The sequence below is a fragment of the Apium graveolens genome, chromosome 11, assembly GCF_009905375.1.
Source record: "Apium graveolens cultivar Ventura chromosome 11, ASM990537v1, whole genome shotgun sequence".
NCBI lineage: Eukaryota > Viridiplantae > Streptophyta > Magnoliopsida > Apiales > Apiaceae > Apium > Apium graveolens.
The window spans coordinates 93,169,872-93,194,818 of NC_133657.1; the positions used below are offsets into that span (position 1 = coordinate 93,169,872).

Sequence of the window (24,947 nt, forward strand, 5' to 3'; positions counted from 1 at the left end):
AGGGTGTTGGCCCCAAATGTCACTTTCTAGAGTAAAAAGGCCCTCAATGTCACTTTTTGAATTTTTGGCCCCAAATGTCACTTGAAAACGACATTTCGGGTGAAGTTTTTAAAAATAGATGAAAAACGTAGTCTCGTGTTGAGTTTTTATACAACAATTTTTTTTATTTTTTTAAATAAAAGGAAAACGCAGTTTCGTTTCGTGTTTTTCTTGAAAAACGTGGTTTCAAATCGAGTTTTTACTGAAAACGCAATTTCAGAAATTGTTTCGGTAAAAAACGCAGTCTCGTCTTCAGTTTATGGATATAAAAACGGCGTTTCAAAATGAGTTTTTCGTAAAAATGCAGTTTTAAACCGATTTTTTCTCAGGATGCAAAAAAAAAATAAAATCAAAACGCAGATCCAAAATGAGTTAATATGAAAAACTCATTCTGAGATTGCGTTTTGCCCCCATAAACACGAATTGAAGTTGCGTTTTCAAATTTATTTTTTTAAAAAAAATTGAAAACAAAACACGAAATCGCGTTTTTCATTAATAACAAAAACTTCACCCGAAACTCCGTTTTCGAGAGACATTTGGGGCCAATTATTCAGAAAGTGATAATGAGGGCCATCTGCCCCCCAAAAGTGACATTTGGGGCCTTTATTCTCGGATCAGGCCTCATTAAGAGTGTTGCCTTAGTAAGGTATTCTTTCACTTCTTCGAATGCCTTTTGGCATTCAGGCCCCCACTCAAAATTCTTTGACCCCTTAAGCACGGCGAAGAAAGGGAGTGCCTTCTCGGCTGATCTGAAGATGAAGCGTCGAAAGGCGGCGAGTCGTCCGGTCAGCTTCTGGATGTCTATGATGCATTCAGGGGCTTCCATATTAATGACTACTTCGATCTTCTTAGGGTTCACCTCTATCCCCCGGGCGCTGACCATATAGCCCAGAAATTTGCCACTGGACACTCCGAAGGTGCATTTGTTCGGATTGATCCTCATGTTGTTTCTTCGGAGCGTCTCGAAGCATTCTTTCAAGTCTTCAGCATGATCTTGGAACAGTGACTTTACAATCATGTTATCCACATATGCTTCCATATTCCGACCGATCTGCTCTTTAAAGACTTTGTTCACCATTTACGGGAATGTGGCTCCAGCGTTCTTTAGTCCGAAGGGCATTTTAATATAAGCATAAGTCCCCTTCGGGGTTATGAACGCTGTCTTGGGCACATCCTTGTCATTCATAGCAATTTGATGATAGCCAGAAAAAGCATTTAAAGGTTAGTACCTGGTAGCCAGCCGTTGCGTCTATTAGCTGATCGATGCTAGGCAGGGGGTAGTGGTCCTTCGAACATGCCTTATTGAGGTCCGTGTAATCCACGCACATCCTCCACTTCCCATTTGATTTTTTGAAAACCACCACATTGGCTAGCCAGTCAGGGTATTCAATTTCTTCGATGAACTTGGCTTCCAACAGTTTTTCTACTTCGGCCTCTATGACCTCTATCGTTTGACCGCGAATGTCCTCTTCTTCTGCTTCACCGGTTTGGCCTCAGGATGTAAATTCAAACAGTGCTTAGCTATCTTGGGACCCAAACTGGGTATGTCTTCCAGCCCCCAGGCGAACACATCATAGTATTCCTGAATGACAGCTATTACCTTTTCCTTCAGATCTGTCCCTATATTTTTCCCTATCCGAACCGTTTTTCCCGAATGGCCTGCGTACAGCTCTACTTCTTCGGTTTCCGCCGCGGGTTCAGCGATCGAGCTTGAAAGATCTGCTCCAATCTTTTCTAACTCAATATTCAGTATTTCTCTGCTTCCACTGTGCTCTGCTTCGGCCCTTTTTCTTTTCCCAGTTTCGTCCGACCCTTCATATTCTTGATCCTTTTCCAGGTCTTCCAGTATTATGATTCGGGCGGTTTTTTGATCGCCCCTCATTTTTCCTACCCCTTTTTCGGTTGGAAACTTGAGCTTAAGGTGGGGTACAGATTCCACTGCTTTAAAGGTTGACAAGAAGGGTCTCCCGAATATTACATTGTACGGGCTCTCAATCCAAACCATGTAGAACTTTACCGGCTTTTCAACAGTATAGGGCAGCTTTCCCAGGAGGACAGGGAGCTTTATTGTTCCCTCAAACTGTATGGGGTGTCCTCCAATAGTGTAAAGAGGAGCCTCATTGCAGGGCTCCAACTGTTATCCAGCCAAATTCATCTTACAGTAGGTTTTATGGAATAGTATGTTGGCCGAACTTCCGGTATCTACCATCCCCTTCCATATTTTATTCTGCCTGATGATAGGGTTGATAATGAGGGGGTCCTCGTGTGGGCGAATGACATCTTCATAGTCCTCGGTGCTGAATGTCATGGGCATGTGGGACTTCGCCTGTCCGAATTGATAGAGATTGTACACTTGTCGGGCATATTTTTTCTAGGTTGTCTTGCTATCCTTGTCTAGGATACTGCCCCCATATATAGTTTTTACTTCGCCCCTTATCTTATCTCTTTGTTCCGGCTCTTCGGCTTCTACTTTCTCCTCTTGGTTTTCCTTCGGTCCCAATCTGTCTCTCAGATTTCGAACGAACTGATTAAGTTTGCCGTCTTTGATCATACGCTCAATTAGCTTTTTGAGGTGGTAGCACTCGTCAGTATTATGCCCCTTGTCCCTATGATGGTCACAGTATTTGTCGGGGTTCTTCTTGTGGTTAAGGACCTTTATTTTGGCCGACTGAACGAACTCAGGCTTGCCCTTGATCTCATGGAGAATCTTGGAGATTGGCGCATTCAAAGGGTTGAACACGGCCGAATCTCTATCTCGACGCCGTTCGGCCCCACGATCCGTTTCCTTCCTTCCTTCTTTCCTACCATCCCTGTGGTCAGAACCTGATCTTGAGCCTTCATACTTGTTAACTCACTTTGATTGGTCATCCCTTTGGGAGTCCTTATATCCCCAATAATTTCCATTTTTTGGCGGATATTCTCACCCCTCACATATATGTCATTCAGGGATTTTGGGGGAAAATCGTAAAGAGATGAGCGAAGCTTTTTACCTTTATAGGGGTCCAACCCCGTCGTTAAGAAGCCCATTTCCTTGACCTTGTCCAGATTAGTAACCATTTCAGCTTCTTCTTTAAACCGAGTGAGATAATCCCCCAACTCCTCGTTCGCCCTTTGTCTGCAGTGGACCAGGGATTCAGTATACTTCGCCTTCCGGCACAAGTGTGAGTAGTACTTCAAAAACTTTCTTTTCAGCTGCTCGTAAGACCCGATGGACCTAGGTTTGAGGGACTTGTACCACATCGAGGCTGACCCCTTCAGATAGGTCTTGAACATCTTGCAGAGCATGATATCATTATGACCCATCCCAATCATTGGCAACTCATACTTTTTGCAGTGGTCCTTAGGGTCTCCCTTTCTGCTAAACTCACTCATCTTAGGGAACTGCCTTTCTTCGCCTGAAGGGGAACGATACTGTTGAATTTCTTGTGTCACGACCGGCTCTCAGTCGGCCCTCCTATCACCGAACAAGGCCTTTTCTAGGCGAGTGAGCCTGAGGTGGGAACCATCGAGCTCTTCGTCTGAGTCAGATGAGAAGGGTTGCTTCGTCTTCTTCCTTCGGGGATGCGAATCAGAGTCAGACTCATCTTCTTCATCATGTACCCTTCGATCTTTTCTATCCTTATTCGTTCTTCCGGGCTCATCGGCTTGAAATGCTTTGCGCAAGGTCCTTTCTTGCAATTCAATTTCTTCTCTCTGAAGTTATAGGGCCTTCAACCGTAGCGCATCAGCCTCTCTTCACTTCGCGCGGGCTTCTTTCTCTTTTTCTGCGGGTCACTTTTGGCCTTGCCCTTCTCCGCAGCTTTTTCCGCCCGGATCTTTAGGAGTAAGGCTTCTTCTTCACGAGTTAATATGATGACTCCATCTTCGTCCACTAGGGTGGATGGTTTCCCCTTATCGGAGAAACCTGGTGGTGGTGAATGCTCATGAATTATTTCTGTCATGCTCTCGTTATCTTGTCTTGTAACTCTCGTATTTCCCAAAGACAGCACCAAATATTATGCCCAGATTCCTTTGGATGGATGAACAGGCTTCGGCCTCCGTAAAGATGCCTTCTGTTGAGACCTGAAAGTGAAGATAATGCTAGGGATTGTTCCCCCGATTCACCTCCGGTGTGAGAATAAGAACCTGGTTGTAAAGTGGGTAGAAAATACAAGAAAGTAGAGTGTTTGAGAGAATAAGTGTCCATTTCTTACTTTCAAAAGGGGGGCTTTATACCCAATTTACCATTAATATCCGTCCATTACTCTTCATCGATGAGGAGGAGTGAAAAGGGGGCATTAGGATTTCATGAGCCTAATGGTTGGAGGAGAAATGGGCCACATTCCGTGGGCCTTCGGCTCATGGGCCTGGTGGACCTTCGGCCTAATAGTGCAGCTGTCAGGTGGGCCTTCATTCAGTGGGTTGTATTGGGCCCATAACCAACATACCCATTAACTATCCTCAAGTGTATGATAGGCTACTCAATATTTCTGACTTTTATCCCCAGAGAGTTAAACGAGTAAGTTGATAATCTTGCACGGAGTGTGATACACAGGCCCAATCTAGATTTCTATTGGGCCAACCAGTTTTTAACTTTGACTAATACATAATGATAATGAATGGTTGTACAAATAAACTATATTGGGAAATGATTGATATCCCCCTCTCTAACATATTTTTTTGCCAGTTGTTTTTCCTCTGGTAGAGAGAAAATCTTATTCTCTTTTAATTCTCCAAAATAACTTGTTTCAATTCATGCATAAATATGGCTCTTGGATTATGTATTATTAGCCTTGAGCTGCTTATTTCTACTTCTACCAAAATAAATTCTGGGGAATTTCAATAGTCTACAATCCTCTCCCATTTATATAGATCCCCCTTTGGCATTTCCTCCATCATCATTCTCTCCTCTTGGCATCTCTCCCTCTCCTCTCACGCTCAAACATTCATTAATGGAAGAAGTATAGGTTGTTTTCAATGAGGGTTTCGTCAAAACTAACGTTCAATACGTCTCATTGTTCGAACCCCTATAGAATAGAAACTCTAGCAGTGCGGGTACTATTATCAGGGATGAAAGGGGTCAAAAGAATCTGGGGTGGAATGTGTCATATAAAAAGGAAGACGGAGTTACAAGCCACTATTTGGGGATTCAAACAGCCCTAGTCTTTCTAGCAGAAATGAATCACGATAAAGTCATTATGGAGACTGTAAATAGAGATGTTTATGATAACATCAGACTACGTGAGCATATCATTGTCCCAGATGAAATCGGTGTTGTATCTGTATATGAACTCAAGACTTGTAAAGACAATGCAAAGTAGTGATATGTTTTGGAACTACTCTTCTCAATAATCAAACTGAAAGGAAATACAAGGTTTTGAAGAGAATAACTCCCACATCTTATGGCTACAAATCAGGAGACTAATTAACCACACAATATTCTCTGATGCTAATCTACTTTTATTTGAAGATACTCCTAAAATCACTCTAATGACCAAATCAATTATTAAAATATGACTGAAATAAATAGGTAAAATAAATATTAAAGATTAATCATAACATTCCCCCCCTTAATCTTGAATTGAACTAGCAACCTCTTTAACTCCCAGGAGCTGTCTCATTCTTTCAAATTTAACGGAAGATAGTGCCTTTGTCAAGATATCCGTACGCTGACTCTCACCTGCAATATGCTTTACTACGATCTCACCACGCTCAATGCATTCACGTATGAAGTGATAGCGGATGTCGATGTGTTTGCTCCAACCATGAAAAATAGGGTTCTTGGCAAGATCAATGGCTGATTTATTATCGATGTAAAGTGTCACAGGACCCATTTCTTCTCCTGTCACATGCTGCATGAGATTACGGATCCAAATGCTCTGACATGCTGCAGCAGTCGCAACCATGAATTCCTCCTCACAAGACGACAAAGCCACACACTTTTGTTTATGTGATACCCAAGTCACTAAGCTTTCGTTCAAGTAGAATGCCATTCCACCCGTGCTACGTCTGTCCTCAATATTCCCTGCTAGATCGCTGTCTGAGAAACCCATCAACACGTTATTTCCACTCGATTTTGAATATATCAGTCCTAACCCCAGTGTACCTTTCACATACCTCAATATCCTCTTTACTAAATTCTGATGCATCATTGTTGGATTTTCATATATCTACTCACCATTCCCATAGAAAGTGCTATATCAGGTCTGGTGTGCACTAAGTAACGCAGTCCACCCACCAACCTTCTATACTTCGTGTTGTCGATCTTTTTCCCATCTACGTCTTTCGTTAGCTGTTCTTAGGGGTCCATAGGGTATTTTATTGGATTACAATCTGATAAACCCGCCTGTTCCAGAAGCTTCTTAGCGTACCCTGTTTATTTGATCTCGATGAAACCTTCGCTCTGCTTTACTTCTATTCCAAGATAGTACACCAGTTGACCAAGATCACTCATCTCAAAAATTTTACTCATCTGTTGTTTAAATGTCTAAATACTTGTCACATCAGTTCCTGTTACTAGTATATCGTCAACATATATTCTTATTATTAGCATGCCATCTTTGTCACCACGAGTGTTCACTACATTCTCTGATGGACATCTCTTGAAGCCAAGCCTTTCTAAGAAATTGTTCAGCTTTGCATACTATGCACGTGGTGCCTGTCTTAGGCCATACAATGCTTTATAGAGCTTGTAGACCAGTTGTTCTTGACCTTCTTTGACGTATCCCTTTGGTTGTGCGACATACACCTCCTCATTGATATCTCCATTAAGAAACGTTGTCTTCACATCAAGGTGGTGAACCTGCCAGTGGTTTTTATTTGCTAATGCTAGTAAGAGCTGGACTATTTCCAATCTTGTAATGGGGCATACACCTCATTATAATCAATACCATGCTTTTGTACGTATCCTTCTGCGTCCTTTTTTAATTTAAACACCCACTTCAGGTCAATCACTTTGTGTCCAATTGGTAATTCAGTCAGTTTCCAAGTGCCATTCTTCTCTATTGATTCGATCTCGTTGTCCATTGTAACCCTCCAATTTCTTTCTTTTTTAGCTTGCTCGTAGTTCAATGGTTCATCGATTCCCATAAATAATAGTTCTTCATCTATTTCTGTTTCTTCAGCTTCTGCATAAATATCATTAAGGGGTCTGTACATGTGTGGTTCTCCACTGTCATCATGCCTATGTGGACTTATAGTTGTTCCTTGTGTCTGTGACATTTTCGAGTTCTGAGCATTAATCGTAGTGATTTGTTGTATGCGTGGTGGTGTCTAAAATTCACCTCCCCCTGTCGCACTAACATCTGATACGTCGTCTTCTTCAACCTCGTCACATCTTATCTCCGGTATCTCTGGGATTGAGAACGTCTTTGACATGCATGAATCAAACTCCTCAAGTTCTGCACAAGACCAGCTTTTGGTTTCTTCAAAAACAACATCTCTACTCACATATATCCTTTTCTCAACTGGATCAAACAGCCTATACGCCTTGGTGCCTGGCTCACTCCCGAGATTGATTACCTGAATGCTCCTGTTATCCAATTTCTTTATGTGAACACCAACAACTTCTCATATGTGCTAGACATCCAAACACTCGCAGGTGTCCTATGTTTGGTTTGTTTCCCATCCAGGCCTCATAAGGCGTCTGATTTGACAAAGCTCGGGTAGGCAAGCGGTTCAATACATACACTACATGACGAACAACTTCTCCCCACAACAATGCTGGTAAATCCCTCTCCTTTAAATAGCAGCGGGCCATTTCTACAACAGTCCTGTTTCTTCGCTCTATCACCCCATTTTGTTGGGGTGTGTAAGGTGCTGTGTATTGTCTTTCTATTCCGGCTTTCTCATAGAAATTCTTAAACACATTCGAAGTGAATTCCCCTTCACGGTCTGTACGCAACATTCTTATTTTCTTTTCTACACCATCTTCAACCTTTGCTTTAAAGCATTTAATTATGCCCAATGCTTCGTCTTTGCTCTTCAACTTATACACCCACATCACACGACTAAAGTCATCTACCAGAAGAAGAAAATATTTATTTCCTCCTGGTGTTTGTTGTAGGTTCTATGGGTCCGCACAAAACACCATGCACTAGTTGTAGGACCTTGGTTGTACTATAATTTGATTTTTATGGAAAACTTTTCCTTGTTTGTTTCGATACCAAACACCCCTTACAGACCTCCTTCGGCACTGACACCTTTGGAAAGCCATACACCATATTGTGTTTATTCATCACGGCCATGGAAAGGTGATTTACGTGTCCTAGGCGAGTGTGCCACAAGTTAGTTACTTCATCTACTTTAGATATTAAGCAATTTTGTTCCACAGTCTCAGCAATCAATTTATACAATCTGTTCCTTGACTGTTGTACTTTCATTAGTATAGTCCCATTTTTTTCAAACACCCATAGGTATGTACCTTTGAGCAAAACTTTGTTACCTTCTTCTGAAAGCTGGCCCAAACTAAATATATTGTTGTGTAGAGAAGGGATATAGAATACCTCATGTAGCATCCTTTCTTCGCCATTCTTGCACTTAAAGGTTATTGATCCCTTGCCTTCGATCTTCACAGTTGAGCCATCTCCAAATCTCGCAGTGCCTATAATGTCTCTATTCAGTTCCAAGAATTTTCTTTTATCTCCTGTCAAATTATTGCTCGCGCCATTGTTCAGGTACCATATATTTGAACTATCACCATTCACCTTTCCCTCTACCATCAATCTTGGTGTCACATTATCTTCATTCAGCATTAATTCGTGTTTTGCCAGTAATAGTGCTTGCTCATATTCATCTGTTTTTACCATAAAAACTTCTTGTTTTCCATCGTTCTCTTGCTTTGGTTTTCTACACTTAGCAGCGTAATGTCCATATAAGTGGCAGTTGTAACATTTAATTTTACTTTTGTCTCTTCCTCCACGACCTCCTCTCACCCCTGAGCTTCCTCCAGTGTTTCCCCGATACGCACGTCTTTGCCATTCCTCTCTGGTTAGAAGCAATTTGCCCTCGTTTTTCTCCTTGGCCAACCATTCTTCCTCTGTAAGCAGTAGTTGACCACCTGGCATTTCTGTGTTCCCCTTTATCCTTTCTTCATGCGCCTTTAGTGAACCAATTGCCTCCTTCAGCGTCATAGTTTTTAAGTCTCCAAATTGTTGAAAGAGATATGTCCTAAGTCCAATCATGTATGAGGATTTAGGAATAACTTTTATGTAATCTGTTTTGATTTCATTGATATTAATAAAAGACTTGTTTTGTTTTTATTGCAGGCTCTATCTATTTAAATGTTTAAATAAGATATACCACAGTTTAGAGTAAAGCTTTTTATGGATTGTGATGAGATCATAATAATGAGACCTAAAAGATGATAACTCTAAACTTAAATAGTTCCTGGTCGTAGGATTACTAACTGGTAATTAATAATCCGCAAAGATCGGTACATACTATGCTTGCTTCATTATGAAGGATGTCTGTTCTCATAGACATTTGTGTGGTAACACTATAGCTAGTATGTAGGTGCTTATTATAGAATAAGTTCACTGAACATGACTCACACAGATGAACAACTGATGGAGTTCACTCACGTATCAGCAGTTATTCACATAGTGATAGTTGTACAAGTATCCTTAGACTTGAGGTCATCATAGTCATCTTGTGTACACTGAACTATGCTTTGAATTAGTTCTTAGTCTCAAGGGATAATTATAAAGGCTCTACTGGGTATAGAAATTTGTACACAACGATAGTGTATGATCAATAAAGGATCTACCCCTTCCAGTGAAGGAAAAGAATGTTCAATGCTGATCCACTTATGTTAGTTCAGGAATCTCTGGCCAAAGTGAATAAAATTAGAAAGGAGTTTCTAATTTACATTAAATAGAACTAAGCATAGTGAATGGGAAAGCAAGTGATTAAATAAGATAGGCTTGACACAAGTTCCATGCCTTGTATTTAATCGTGACACTGCAGGGTAGAAGGAATTAATTGTACGGTAACTATTCACTGAATTGGTTCTTGGTATTTTAAGCAGTGAATTCGTATTATCCGGATAGTCGCGATATGCTGAGAAGTATCCCTCACGATGTAGAATAAATATGATTAATTAATTAATCATATTTAATGAATTAGAGAATTTATAGAAATAATGATAAAATAGTTTTATTATTATTTATTTCTACTACCGGCTTAATATTGAACCTACAGGGTCACACCATAAAAGAGAATGATTTAATGGTGGAAGAATTAATTAATAATGGCTGATAATTATTTATTTATGAAATAAATATTTAATTGGCAAATTTAATAATTGATTAAATGAGATTTAATTGATTATAAATTAATTAAGAAAAGTTCTTAATATTATTAATTAAGAATTTAATTTTTGGAAATTAAATCAAGTGAGAGAATTATTTCTAAAGACTTTAGAAAAAGGATTAATAATTAAAAGGTTGTTAGGAATGTATGTGCATTAGTTTGATGATATGTTTAACAAAATACTTAAGTAGAAATTTAGTGTCTGTAGCCTCAACGGATAAGACCACTTTGGCTATCCGTTGATGGTGTAGCTTTACTTAGAAATAAGTCTAGTGTTGTAGCATATTTCAGTCTCTGTATTTAAAATGTAATTCTTGGAAGTTGAGAGAAACTATGAGTCATGTTGACTACTAGATGATATGCAGATAGGAAGGCCAATTGTAAATACTTCATGCCTTGTAATTTTGTATAAGTGAAGTGGTATCAACGGATGACTTAAAGACCTTCAACGGATGAGAAGCTAAGCTTCAACGGATGTCTCTAAAGCTTCAACGGATAAAGTCATCAACGGATAACATCCTTCAACGGATGAGTGCATCAACGGATGAAAGCTTCAACGGATAACATCCTTCAACGGATGAGTGCATCAACGGATGAAAGCTTCAATGGATGTTCTGATGATTAGCCGTTGATAAGGGGTAGTTGTACCTACAGACAGAGGCACATGGGTTGATAGAGACAACTGAGATGTGGTAGCCGAATTTCAGGAACAACAGAAAAAGCAGCCGTTCTTCTCTAGTACAAAGATGCAATAGTCAACAAAGTACTGGAGTGAACAGGAAAAGAAGCAAGTGAAGATCTTATTTTATTACTGTATTTTATATTGTTCTTCACTTGTACACTTGGTAATATATAAACCAAGTAGAAGCTAGTAATTAGATGTGAGATTTTCCAGAGCTGTTTAGAAAAATATTGAGAGAAAATTCATCTAGTTTGTACTAGGATGCAGCTGTGATCAACATTGTTTAATCACAGATTTTCTAAAATACCATCTCTGGTGGAACAACAAATCCACCAGAAAAGTTTTTAAGGTCTGTTGTGTTCTTTACATTTGTGCTTGAATATATATCTGTCTGTATTAGCTTAAAGCAATTCACACACTTGTTCTTCTTGAACACACAACTTTCATAAACTGCTCAAAACTTGAAAAAGTTTTGAGATTTACATTCAACCCCCCTTCTGTAAATCTCATTGTTAGTTCACTAGGAATAACAATTGGTATCAGAGCAGGCTCTTGACATACAAAGAGTTTAAAGATCTTGGAATCTAACAAAGATGAGTAAGAAGGATATTGGAGTAAAGATCCCAGTTCTTGACAAAGACAGTTATCACCATTGGAAGGTGAAAATGCACCTTCATCTACTCTCCCAAGATGAAGGTTATGTAAACTGCATTGAGAATGGTCCTCACATTCCACACAAAGTAGCAACAGTTGCTACAGCCACAGTTGCTGTTGGTCAATCCATTCCAAAACCTAGAGCAGAATGGACAATGGAAGACACAGAAGAAGTCCACAAGGATAAGAAGGCTATGAACATTTTGTTTAATGGTCTTAACATGGATATGTTTGATAATGTGATAAATTGCACAACTGCCAAAGAGGTTTGGGACACAGTTCAACTACTGTGTGAAGGTACAGAACAAGTGAAAGAAAACAAAATGCAGCTTCTCATTCAACAGTATGAATACTTTCATTTTGAAGAAAATGAATCTTTAAATGAAACATTCAATAGGTTCCAAAAGCTGTTGAATGGACTGAAGCTGTATGGAAGAGTGTACCAGGTGAAGGATTCAAATCTTAAATTTTTAAGATCCTTGCCAAAGGAATGGAAACCCATGACTGTCTCCTTAAGAAACTCTCAAGATTATAAGGACTTCACTCTTGAAAGATTGTATGGAATCTTGACGACTTATGAACTAGAGCTGGAACAGGATGAGGTATTGGAGAAGGGGAGAAAGAAAGGAAGTTCAGTTGCATTGGTAGCTGAAGATGAGAGGAAATGCAGACAAGAAACTGCGAGATCTACATCAAACTCCAAAGATGGTATAAGAAATCAGGAATCAAGCAAGGGGAAAGAGCAAGTTGCTGAAAATGAAGACAACTCCAGCCAAGATGACTCAGATGGTATTGATGAGCATCTTGCATTTCTGTCCAGAAGATTTGCAAAGATGAAATTCAAGAAAAACACTAGAGCCACTAAACCTCACAAAAACACTGTGGACAAATCCAAGTTCAAGTGTTTCAATTGTGGTATAAGTGGACACTTTGCAGGTGAGTGCAGAAAGCCAACTTCTGAAAAGAAGAAATTTGAACAAGTAGATTACAAAAAGAAATATTTTGATCTACTCAAGCAAAAGGAGAGGGCTTTCATTACTCAAGAAAGGGACTGGGCAGCTAATGGAGATGAAGAGGATGAAGATGTGGAGTATGTCAACCTTGCTCTCATGGCTGATTCTGAAGAAAATGAAGTTAGTTCATCAAGCAATCAGGTAATCACTACTGACTTAACACAGCTTACTAAAGAAGAGTGCAATGATGCTTTTAATGACATGTCTACCGAATTGTATCATTTGCGTGTGTCTCTTAAATCTCTTGCTAAAGAAAATAGTAGGATTAGAGAGAACAATCTGTTTTTAAGTAATAGAAATGCTTTGTTAGAAGATAAGATGATTGACCTAGAGAAAACAAAGTTGCATTGTATATCTGTTGAAAATGAACTAGCTGAATCTGTTAAGAAAGTAGAAATACTTTCCAATCAATTAGAGAAAGAGCAAGAGGTGATTAAAGCCTGGAAGACATCTAGGGATGTAAGTGCTCAAATTGCTAAGGTCCAAGGAATTGAATCATTCTGTGAAACTGCCTGGGATAAAAATAAAAAGAAACTGGAATTAATTGATGGGCTGTCAACGGATGTGGAATCAACGGATGATGAAAGTTATCCGTTGAAGGAAGAAAAGGAGCATCCGTTGAAGGTTCCTCAATCAAAACAGGCAGATGTTTCTAAAAGAGAGAATCTAAAGAAACTCAACAAAAAGTTTGGTTCAACTTCAAAGAACTTTGTCAAAGAAGAAGCAAGCACATCCAAAGATGTCAGTAAGGTGAATGTAGGGCACATGACCTTAGAACAGTTAAATAATAGGCTCAAGATGGTTGAGGATAAAAAGGAATCTAAAAGAAAATCCAACAGAAATGGGAAGGTAGGAGTTAATAAACACAACAATTACACACCTGATAGGTATGCTCCTAGAAAAAGCTGTGTGCATTGTAGTAGTGTTAATCATCTATCTGCTAGTTGTAAATCCATTAAGAAGACTCCCATAAATGTACCCTCTTCTATGCCTAATATGTCTGCATCACCTCTGCATGCTATGCCTGTTATGTCTCAACAAAATCCTTATGCACATTTTGTAAACATGCCATATTTTAACAATCCTTATCTTGCTGCATTTAGCATGCCTCAAATGCCATACAATATGCCCATATGGAATAACATGTTTGCACAATCAATGCCTAATAATTTTACAAATGTGCTAAATGATTCTGTGACTAACCCTACACCTCAACCAACTACATCTAAGACCAAGGTTGACTCAAACTTACCTAAGTCTAAAGATGCAGGAGGAATGAAGTCTAGGAGAAAGGCTAACAAGAATGGACCCAAGGAAACTTGGGTACCAAAATCAAATTTATTGATTTTATGGTGTGCAGGGAAATGGAAGAAATCTATGGTACTTGGACAGTGGTTGTTCAAGACACATGACAGGAGATTTCTCCCTGCTCACAGAGTTCAAGGAGAGAGCTGGCCCTAGCATAACCTTTGGAGATGACAGCAAAGGGTTTACTATGGGATATGGCTTGATTTTAACAAGGAATGTCATCATTAATGAAGTTGCATTAGTTGATGGTCTCAAGCACAATTTACTGAGCATCAGTCAACTATGTGATAGAGGGAATACAGTTTCCTTCAATTCTGAAGCCTGTGTTGTCACTAGTAAGAAAGACAACAAAGTGGTTCTAACTGGAGTTAGAAAAGGAAATGTGTACATAGCTGACTTCAACTCTACAGATGCAGAATCCATTACTTGTCTCTTCAGCAAAGCAAGCACAGTTGAAAGTTGGCTATGGCACAAGAAGCTATCTCACTTGAATTTCAAGACAATGAATGATCTAGTCAAAAAGGACTTAGTTAGAGGAATCCCTCTAGTTGAATTCTCAAGGGATGGTTTGTGTGATGCTTGTCAGAAAGGCAAACAAAGGAAATCATCATTCAAAAAGAAGCTTGAAACAACAATTGATGAACCATTACAGCTGCTACATATGGATTTGTTTGGACCAGTCAATGTATTGTCTATTGCAAGAAAAAGATATTGCTTAGTGATTGTAGATGATTTCTCAAAGTTCTCATGGGTCTATTTTCTTGGATCAAAGGATGAAGCAAGTGAAATCATTATCAATCACATCAGGCAAGTCAACAATCATCCTGACTTGAAGGTTAGAAATATCAGGAGTGACAATGGAACTGAATTCAAGAATTTGACATTAAGGCTGTTCTGTGAAGAAAATGGAATCATGCATGAGTTCTCAGCTCCAAGAACACCTCAGCAAAATGGGGTTGTTGAAAGAAAGAACAGATCTTTAATTGAAGCTGCCAGAACAATGCTTGAAGAATCAAAGTTACCAACATATTTCTGGGCTGAAGCTGTTAATTGTGCCTGCTTCACTCAGAATATTTCTTTGATCAATCAAGCTAAAGGCATGACTCCTTATCAGTTGTTCAAGAGAAGAAAACCAACTCTAAACTTTCTTCATGTCTTTGGATGTAAATGCTTTATACTGAGGAATCAATCTGACCATAAAGGGAAGTTTGATGCAAAGGCTGATGAAGGGATATTTGTTGGTTACTCAGCTGGAAAATCTTATAGGGTCTACAATCTAAGAACCAACATTGTTATGGAATCTGTGCATGTTGTGTTTGATGATAAAAAGATTGATGGACTAACAGATGAGGGACATAATGAGAGACTCAAATTTGACAACATTGAGATATATTGTGATGATAGTGAAGAGGAGACTGATGGAGATGACACTTCAAAAGGGATTCAAAACATGCCCTTGGATAATGCACAAAATACTGCATCCGTTGATAGAGGCAATGCAGTATCCGTTGAAAGACATAGTGCATCATCCGTTGAAGTACAAAATGAAGCATCCGTTGATCATAGTTCATCAACGGATAATCGATTTACATCATCAGTTGATAGAACTCCAAGTTCCCTACAAAGGACCAACAACTCAGGGGGAGTTTCAACTAGTCAACACTCTGTCTCACATCATGACAATACTGAGGCCACCTCATCTAGAGCACATCTTCCACCACAAAGGAAATGGACCAAGAATCATCCCTTTGAACTGATCATTGGTGATGCATCATCTAAAGTGCAAACAAGAAAAGCCACTCAAGATGAATGTCTGTATAGTAGTTTTCTGTCTCAGGAGGAACCTAAGAAAGTGGAAGAAGCTCTATTGGATCCAGATTGGATATTAGCTATGCAGGAAGAGCTGAACCAATTTGAGAGAAACCAAGTATGGAAGCTGGTACCCAAACCAAAGAACAAGAGTCCTATTGACACAAAGTGGGTATTCAGAAACAAGATGGATGAAAATGGCATTATCATAAGGAATAAAGCCAGACTGGTTGCTAAAGGCTATTCTCAGCAAGAGGGAATAGATTTTGATGAAACATATGCTCCTGTTGCAAGACTTGAAGCCATCAGAATATTTCTAGCCCATGCAGCCCATGCCAATTTCAAAGTCTATCAAATGGATGTCAAGAGTGCATTTCTAAATGGGAAATTAGAGGAAGAAGTCTATGTAAGTCAACCTCCAGGATTTGAAGATCCAAATTTTCCAGACTATGTGTATTATCTGTTGAAAGCACTCTATGGACTGAAGCAAGCACCTAGAGCCTGGTATGAAACCTTATCAAAATTTCTTTTGGAGAATCACTTCACTAGAGGTACTGTTGATAAAACTCTCTTCTTTAGGGATGTTAATGGCTCTAGTATACTTGTTCAAATTTATGTAGATGACATAATATTTGGCTCTATAGATGATAAACTTTGCAAAAAGTTTGCTAAGCTAATGCAAAGTAATTATGAAATGAGCCTAATGGGAGAACTAACCTATTTTCTTGGTTTACAAGTTAAACAAGTTAGTGATGGAATTTTCATTAGTCAAACTAAATATATTTATGATCTTTTAAAGAAGTTTGACTTAATGGAATGTTCATCTGCAAAAACTCCCATGGCCACTGCCACCAAACTTGAATTAAATAAGACTGAAAGGTCTGTGGATATTACAAGTTATAGAGGCATGGTTGGTTCACTTTTATATTTAACTGCTAGCAGACCAGATATAATGTTTGCTACATGTCTATGTGCTAGATTCCAAGCTGATCCTAGGGAGTCTCACTTAATTGCTATCAAAAGGATTTTTAGATATCTCAAGGGTACACCAAATTTAGGTATTTGGTATCCTAGAGAATCTGGCTTTGATCTAATTGGTTATTCAGATGCAGACTATGCAGGGTGCAAAATAGATAGGAAAAGTACAACAGGCTCCTGTCAATTCCTGGGAAACAAGCTTGTATCATGGTTTAGCAAAAAGCAAAATTCAGTCTCTACTTCTACAGCTGAGGCTGAATACATTGCTGCTGGAAGTTGCTGTTCTCAAGTGTTATGGATGAGGAACCAACTCCTTGACTATGGACTTCATGTTGATAGAATTCCTATCTTTTGTGACAACACAAGTGCCATAGCCATAACAGAGAATCCTGTGCAGCACTCAAGGACCAAGCACATTGATATCAAGTACCACTTCATTAGGGAGCATGTCATGAATGGTACAGTGGAACTACATTTTGTTCCAAGTGAACAACAAATTGCTGACATATTTACCAAGCCACTTGATGAATCAACATTCACAAGATTGGTAAGTGAGCTAGGTATGCTTAATTACTCTTAAAATTCATGTCTTTATTGCAATTTGAATTGAAGCCTGAAATATATTAGTTGCTAAGAACAAATTTGACTTTTAACATAGTTTATTCCATCAACGGATGTTCCCTATCCGTTGAAAGTCAAAATTGCTCTATCAACGGATAATCATTATCCGTTGAAAGACAAATACATTTCTGGAATTTTTTATCCGTCAACGGATAAAACTGAAGTACCTTTCAACGGATGACAATTTGCCTTATCCGTTGAAATGTCACATCAATTGATTCAGGTGTTTAACAGCCGTTGATTCTATTCTCTTAACCGTTGATACTCATACATACATCTGTATGTATTGGTTTTAAAGGTAATTTTTAGAATACTTACAGTTTATTCTTAAAACGGCTGAAATTCACTAACGCATATTTATTGATAAATCTTTATTTTATATTTTTGCTTATTAATTTGAGAAAGCATATAAGTCCTTCTGATTGTTCATTTTTACTTTACGCTTTCTTAAAATTTCAAGCATTTACCATTTTCTCTCTGCAAACACTTCAAGTTATTCTCTGCAATTTCTACTCACAACAATGGCACCAGTCGTGAAGATTATGTCTCAATCTGGGTTCATCTATGAAAAGAACAATTTCATAGCTTTGGTAGAAAAGAATGAAGCCCACTCAGACTATCACAAAATGATGGACTTCATCAAAAACTGTAAACTTAGCTATGCAATGCTGGAAGCCCCAACAATTTTCTGTGAAGTAGTTGAGGAGATTTGGACAACTGCTGAGTTCAACTCCATGGATATGACTATCTCCTTCACTCTCAAAGGTAAAACTCACTGTATTAACTGTGATGATTTACAAGCATGTTTTAAATTGCCTGAGAACAATGCCATGACACCACACACTGATAGTGATGTATCCAGCATGTTAGATTCCATAGGTTATTCTCTTAACTCTGCTAATTTAGGGAGTATTAGAAGAAAAGGCCTTAGGAAAGAATGGAGTTTCCTTGGGGATGCCTTTATAAAGGTTTTCTCTGGGAAAATTAGTAATTTTGATGCCATAACTTCATCTCTGGTTAATATGCTCTATATGCTTGTTTCTGATAGGTATTTTAACTTTAGCAACTATGTGATGCTAGAATTAGGTACTAGATTAGGTAACAAAGCTAATAGACCTAATAACATCTATTATGCTAGATTCTTTATGTTATTGGCTAACCATGTTGCTGAAGGTTTAGTCATAATCAATGAGAATAATAAACTCAAGTGCTGGGCACAAGAGAAAAGAGTTCTTGCAGACTTGATGAGAATGGATCTTAACAGCAGTGTGTCATTGGTATATTTACCAATCATGAATGCACCTCAGGTAGGTGAGGTAATTGCTTCTACAACTCCTACTTCTTCCAACCCCTCTATTTCTTTATCTTCTAGTGTGGCCATGAAATCTGTGATGCCCCAACAGATTTCTACCAAGGTCACCAAAACTAAACTTTCAAAATCAAAGACAAAGAAATCCACCTCTGTTGTTTCTCAAAAGACAACAGTTGTAACACCAACTATTAACCCTGAGGTGAGTGAACAGGGTGTGAGTGGTGAGGGGAGGGGTGAACATCAAAGAAACCCCCAGGATAAGGAAGGAAAGTTGAGTGCTTCCCAAGCTAGCCAAGCCACAGTTTCTCAAAAAGCTGTGGTGGTTGAAAAGGTATCTAGCACATCCCTAGTAGCATCCTCCCAAAAGGATGTTACTATTGAAAATAGTTCCAAACCAGGAACACAGAACAAACGAGGGAGGGACACTAAAGCCAAACACTCACCAACAAAAGCCTTTATTAGAAGAAAGAAGGCTAGAACCCAATCTTCTACACAGGGTGCACACACTGCACAGATACATCCATCTGTATCTATGCCTTCTCAAACTCAGTTTGATGTGACTCCAATAAATGTGGAGTCACAGCCCCATTCTCTCACAATAATCACACATCAATCACCAAACACTTCATCACCATCTCTGGATGTGGATATGTTATTCCCATCAATTCCTGATTCTCCCTCTTTACAACTCAGGGAGAAGCCCCACTCAAATACAGGTGATCATCATCTCTTGGATGATTTGTTGGATCACCCGCAAATTCTTTCAGATATAATTGAAGGATCTGTGTCACCACATCTCAAATCAATCTACACAGATTCAACAGTTATATCACTTTCAATTTCAACTTCTTTTCCTTCTTCAACGGATATCACTCATCCGTTGACAAGTGGTTGTTCTTCAACGGATAAGCTTAACAGCAGTTATCCGTTGATAACATCAGTTTCACCTTCAACGGATATTCCACATCCGTTGACAGTCTCTACACAAATAACTGAATTAATCCCAAGTGTAGAAGACATGAATACTGTGCAATCACTCTTAGGATTGAGGGAAGGGAGTGACAATTTGAGTGAGAGGCTGGGTTGCTCCCAGGCAAAAGGAGAGATTGAGAGCTCAAAAATGCATGCTATTTCTTCCAGCATGGCAAAAGTAAGTGAGTGGAGTACCACCTTAGTAGGTGAAGGTGAGGGAGTGAGTTGTGTGAGCCAGGGGAGCCCCTGATGCAAGAACATAGAGAAAAAGAGAGAAAAGTAGGTACAGTAGATACAAGGGTGGAACCAGCCATTGCTAATGAGTCAATGATTGTGGATGATGCTGAAAAGGAAAGACAATTTCAGCAACATTACAAAGCTGTAATTGATAACATTTCCTTGGATGCTGACACTTTTACTCATCCTGTGACAGCCTATCAACTGTTGGCTGCTCAGGGCAATGAGAAAGCAGAAAGGTCACTACATCTAGTGCACACAACAGAATCTCTTCAAAGGGATAAAGCTGCCATTAACAAAATGCCTTCTACAGCTGGTGAGCCATCTGAGGAATTTGGAGCAAATTCTGATGATGATGACTCTATTTCTTTTGATGGAAGCATGAACTTAGGGGGAGATGAAGGCCCTAGTTCAATTCCAAATCTACCTGAATGGGCCTTGACTAAGGAGTACAGATCAGGGGAATTCAATGTCTCTTTAGTCAAACAAATCAACACTATTCAATAGGCCATTCAGAATACTTCACATGCAAGTATCAAGGCTATCCTTCAAGCTCACCTGGACTCACTGCATCTCATGAAGCTGCAGCAAGTGAAGCAGAATCTGAGTATGGATGATCTCAGGAAGGATATTGCTGACTTGAAAACCTATACTTCAGAAAAATTGGATTCAGTCATGCCCTATGGTACATTGCAGGACTTGGTTTTGAGATTGAAGAAAGAATCTGTTACTGAAAAACGGTTGGCCAAGTTAGAAGACAGAGTTCAAGTTATTGAAAATTCTGTGGCCACCATTCTTCACAATCAACAATCTCAAACCAATCTCCTAATGCAGCTGGCAAAAGCACAAGGCTTGACCCCTCTCCTTGATGATAACAAAAAGGGGGAGAGTAAAAGGGAAGGGGAAGGAGAGCCATCTACAAAAGTCAACATATCTAAAGTGCTAGTTCCTGCCATCACTACTTCTCCAATCATTCAAATCAAGGGCAAGCCTGATGGAATTGATTTGATTCAGCTAGCAGCAGCTGAAATTCAAGTGAAAGAGCAAAGGAGGAGAATTGATGAAAGGTTGCAACTGTTGTTTGGTTCTACACAAGACAAATCAACATCTGTGAAATACAGCACAAAAATTGAACCAATCAACATGGAGCTCATGCCAGTAGGGAGTCATAAGGATGGAGAAGCTTCTTCCAAAGAACTACAAGCTATAATTCTCAAGCCCAATGAAAGATCCAATAAGGACTCAACAAAGAATCCTTTAAAAGAAGTGGACTTTCCTCCTCCAAAAGCTGATGAGAACAAGATTTTAGGCAGAAGTATTGCTTATCTCAAAAAGACCATGGATGAGGCTGTAAGGAGAAATAGAGCTATTATCATTAGAGAGGGAAAGAACATATATGTGATGCAAGGACATCCCAAATTCTCAATAGCCAAGAAGGAAGAAGACAAGCAATTAAAGGCTGACAAAAGAGCACAAGCAAAGCTTGAACAACAGCTAAAGTCAAGTCTAGTTGAAAAAGAAAAAGGGATTGAAGTCAGGGGTGAAGACAAGACTACAAACCTAGATGAGGTTTTAGGGAGTATATTTGGTGAGAGTGTGGAAGAAAGAGAGGAATGGCAGAAGGGAAACAGAAGAAAGGCCAAGGCACATAGAAGGAGTGGAGATAACACTGAAGTAACCAAATCTATATCTAAACCACTACCTTCCATACCTGAACCCCTTGTTGCTGATCCCACAATAAACATCCATGGTGAACCAATCATTCCAAAAGAGGAACCTATTGATTGGGACACTATCAAATTGCCTACCTTTCTAACCACTCTTCCACTACCAAAGAAACAGAAAAGAAAACCAAAATCTACACCTCCCATAACCTCTAAGAAATTCATTCAAAAACAAAAACCTAAGCCTAAGTCACCCATTTCTAAAGATGATTATGTTCACATCTGTGACATAAAAGAAATTTCAGACATTGAACTCTATCTGGATGAGCTGGAGGATGTAAGGGGAATAGCTGCCTACAGACAGTTACCAGAGAGATTAGTGTTCAGATATAAAGGAGCTGGGGAAAGAACATGGCCTCTCCACAGGATTCTGGATGAAGGCTACTCTACCTTGATTAGAGTCTATTCAGCTATACAAAAGGATTCTGGCTTTACCAGAACTGCCAAGACTGAAATTCTCAACAAGATAGCCAATATAAGGAAAACTTGGAGGGAGCCCAATGCTTTACCCAGGACTTTACTCATTCAAGAAAGGGAAATGAAAATTCTCAAATCACCTCATTGGTTGATGGAATTTAGAGATGATAAAGGAGTCAGAAGATTTTTCAGACTTGAAGACCAACTCAAGATTGCCAGCAATGAAACTCTCAAAGAAATGCAATCTAAGTTGGATGTCAGTGTTGAAGATGAAGCTGAATTCTTCAGACAACTCCAACTCCAAATTGAGGAAAATGACAAAAGGCTAGGAAAGAAAACCAGGGAACAAAGAAGAAAAAGATGATTTGCTCAGACTAAAGGAGTGTCCTTGGAAACACTGTAAATCTTCAATTATCTCCTAGTACATACACTTTTGCAGTATTTTTAAATTTCTACTTAGTTACAATTCATATATCTGTTAAGTATTTTGTTATCATCAAGTTAACCCTGAATTTATGCCTACAATTCTTATAGACATAAATAGGGGGAGATTGTTAGGAATGTATGTGCATTAGTTTGATGATATGTTTAACAAAATACTTAAGTAGAAATTTAGTGTCTGTAGCCTCAACGGATAAGACCACTTTGGCTATCCGTTGATGGTGTAGCTTTACTTAGAAATAAGTCTAGTGTTGTAGCATAATTATGTCTCTGTATTTAAATGTAATTCTTGGAAGTTGAGAGAAACTATGAGTCATGTTGACTACTAGATGATATGCAGATAGGAAGGCCAATTGTAAATACTTCATGCCTTGTAATTTTGTATAAGTGAAGTGGTATCAACGGATGACTTAAAGACCTTCAACGGATGAGAAGCTAAGCTTCAACGGATGTCTCTAAAGCTTCAACGGATAAAGTCATCAACGGATAACATCCTTCAACGGATGAGTGCATCAACGGATGAAAGCTTCAACGGATAACATCCTTCAACGGATGAGTGCATCAACGGATGAAAGCTTCAATGGATGTTCTGATGATTAGCCGTTGATAAGGGGTAGTTGTACCTACAGACAGAGGCACATGGGTTGATAGAGACAACTGAGATGTGGTAGCCGAATTTCAGGGAACAACAGAAAAAGCAGTCGTTCTTCTCTAGTACAAAGATGCAATAGTCAACAAAGTACTGGAGTGAACAGGAAAAGAAGCAAGTGAAGATCTTATTTTATTACTGTATTTTATATTGTTCTTCACTTGTACACTTGGTAATATATAAACCAAGTAGAAGCTAGTAATTAGATGTGAGATTTTCCAGAGCTGTTTAGAAAATATTGAGAGAAAATTCATCTAGTTTGTACTAGGATGCAGCTGTGATCAATATGTTTAATTCACAGATTTTCTAAATACCATCTCTGGTGGAACAACACAAATCCACCAGAAAAGTTTTTAAGGTCTGTTGTGTTCTTTACATTTGTGCTTGAATATATATCTGTCTGTTATTAGCTTAAAGCAATTCACACACTTGTTCTTCTTGAAACACACAACTTTCATAAACTGCTCAAAACTTGAAAAAGTTTTGAGATTTACATTCAACCCCCTTCTGTAAATCTCATTGTTAGTTCACTAGGAATAACAAAGGTGTTTTAATTATTAATGAGAATAATAAAGGGTTAATAATAATATTTTATGGGAAAATTTTCAGCTAAAAATTTTTGCCTATAAATATACTATTATAACCCTATTTTTGCCTCAACCAAAAAGATTTACAAAACCTAATTCTCTCCACCTCCCCCTCCTCCTTCATTACATCATTTTCTTGGTGGATATCGGTGAGTGCTTCACACTGGCGGAGCAGCTGCTAAGGATCTCGCTCGTTGTTCTTGGATCGCCATTAAAGACCTCCATCTTCCATTAACGTAAGGTCTTAAGGTAAACATACTGAACTACGAATTAAATATTATTTTTCGCATGGATCCTGCAGAGGGTTTCGGTTTTTTTTTAAGATTTAAATTACATTTTTGTTGCTGTTATGTGCTAAAAACCCCTTCAATGGCATCAGAGCTACTGCGAAAAGTTTTTAATCATTTATGTGTTTAACTGTTTCGATATATGAGCATGTACGTGATTCGCCATGATTTGATGTGATCTAATATGCTTATATATGTATGGTTTTGCATATATGTATTCATGTGAGTTGTATAATCATAAGATGATATGTAATCTGTATATATACTGATATATACATGATTTATGTTTGTTCTAATTATGAGAATCATATCAGATATGGATCTTGAATTGGCTGCTGCAGATTTGCTGAAATCTGGGTCTGGTGTCCGATTTACGCAAACAACTACCCTATTCCATAGGTAAACGAGCGTCTGAACAAAATTGATAGTTAAAGCTATCAATGACTGTCTGTAAGGCGTTTGACATCGTTTACTGCCAGTAACAGTGATTCTTGTTATTTGATTTGATTCTGATTTGTCATTTTTTTTATGATTAGATCAGGATAATATGATATGTTAAGTTCAGATTATGTGTTTTAACATGCTTTTATATGTTGTATGAGCATGGTGGATGGTTATGGCTTTCGACCTTAGTGTTAATGGTTTGGTTTTGGTTTTAAATAGACTTGCATTTCGTCAATCTTTGTAATCATAAATCGCGAATGTAACTAGAGTTATTCTTGTAAGTTGATTAGATAGTTTACTTTCAATCATGTAATGTAATTGAAGACTTAAGAAAGCTATCAATGGGGTGATACAAAGAAGAAGACGAGGCATACAGAAGTCTAAACAAGAAGAAGACTTATGTAATAAATAGTTGTATTTATTTCCATACCATATTAGATGACTTGATCTTTAGCATGAGCTTGAAAGATCACATGGGATGGG

General features: G+C 38.6%; 1 protein-coding gene across 1 annotated transcript; it reads right to left on the minus strand.

Moving 5' to 3' along the window:
• Positions 1–1,483: 1,483 nt before the first annotated feature.
• On the minus strand, positions 1,484–3,411 carry LOC141695698 (uncharacterized). Its single transcript, XM_074499925.1, has 4 exons — positions 2,845–3,411; positions 2,465–2,746; positions 2,246–2,365; positions 1,484–2,173 (listed from the first exon to the last, which is right to left on the minus strand). The coding sequence occupies exons 1-4, from the start codon at positions 3,409–3,411 to the stop codon at positions 1,484–1,486; spliced, it is 1,659 nt and encodes a 552-aa protein (XP_074356026.1).
• Positions 3,412–24,947: the final 21,536 nt, after the last annotated feature.

Coding starts and splice junctions, on each gene's coding strand:
- LOC141695698 (XM_074499925.1), bottom strand. CDS start 3,411: ATGAGTGAGTTTAGCAGAAAGGGAGACCCTAAGGACCACTGCAAAAAG. Junction 2,747..2,844: donor AGGTTCTGACCACAGGGATG/GTAGGAAAGAAG, acceptor CCAATCTCCAAG/ATTCTCCATGAGATCAAGGG. Junction 2,174..2,245: donor ATAAAATATGGAAGGGGATG/GTAGATACCGGA, acceptor GCTGGATAACAG/TTGGAGCCCTGCAATGAGGC.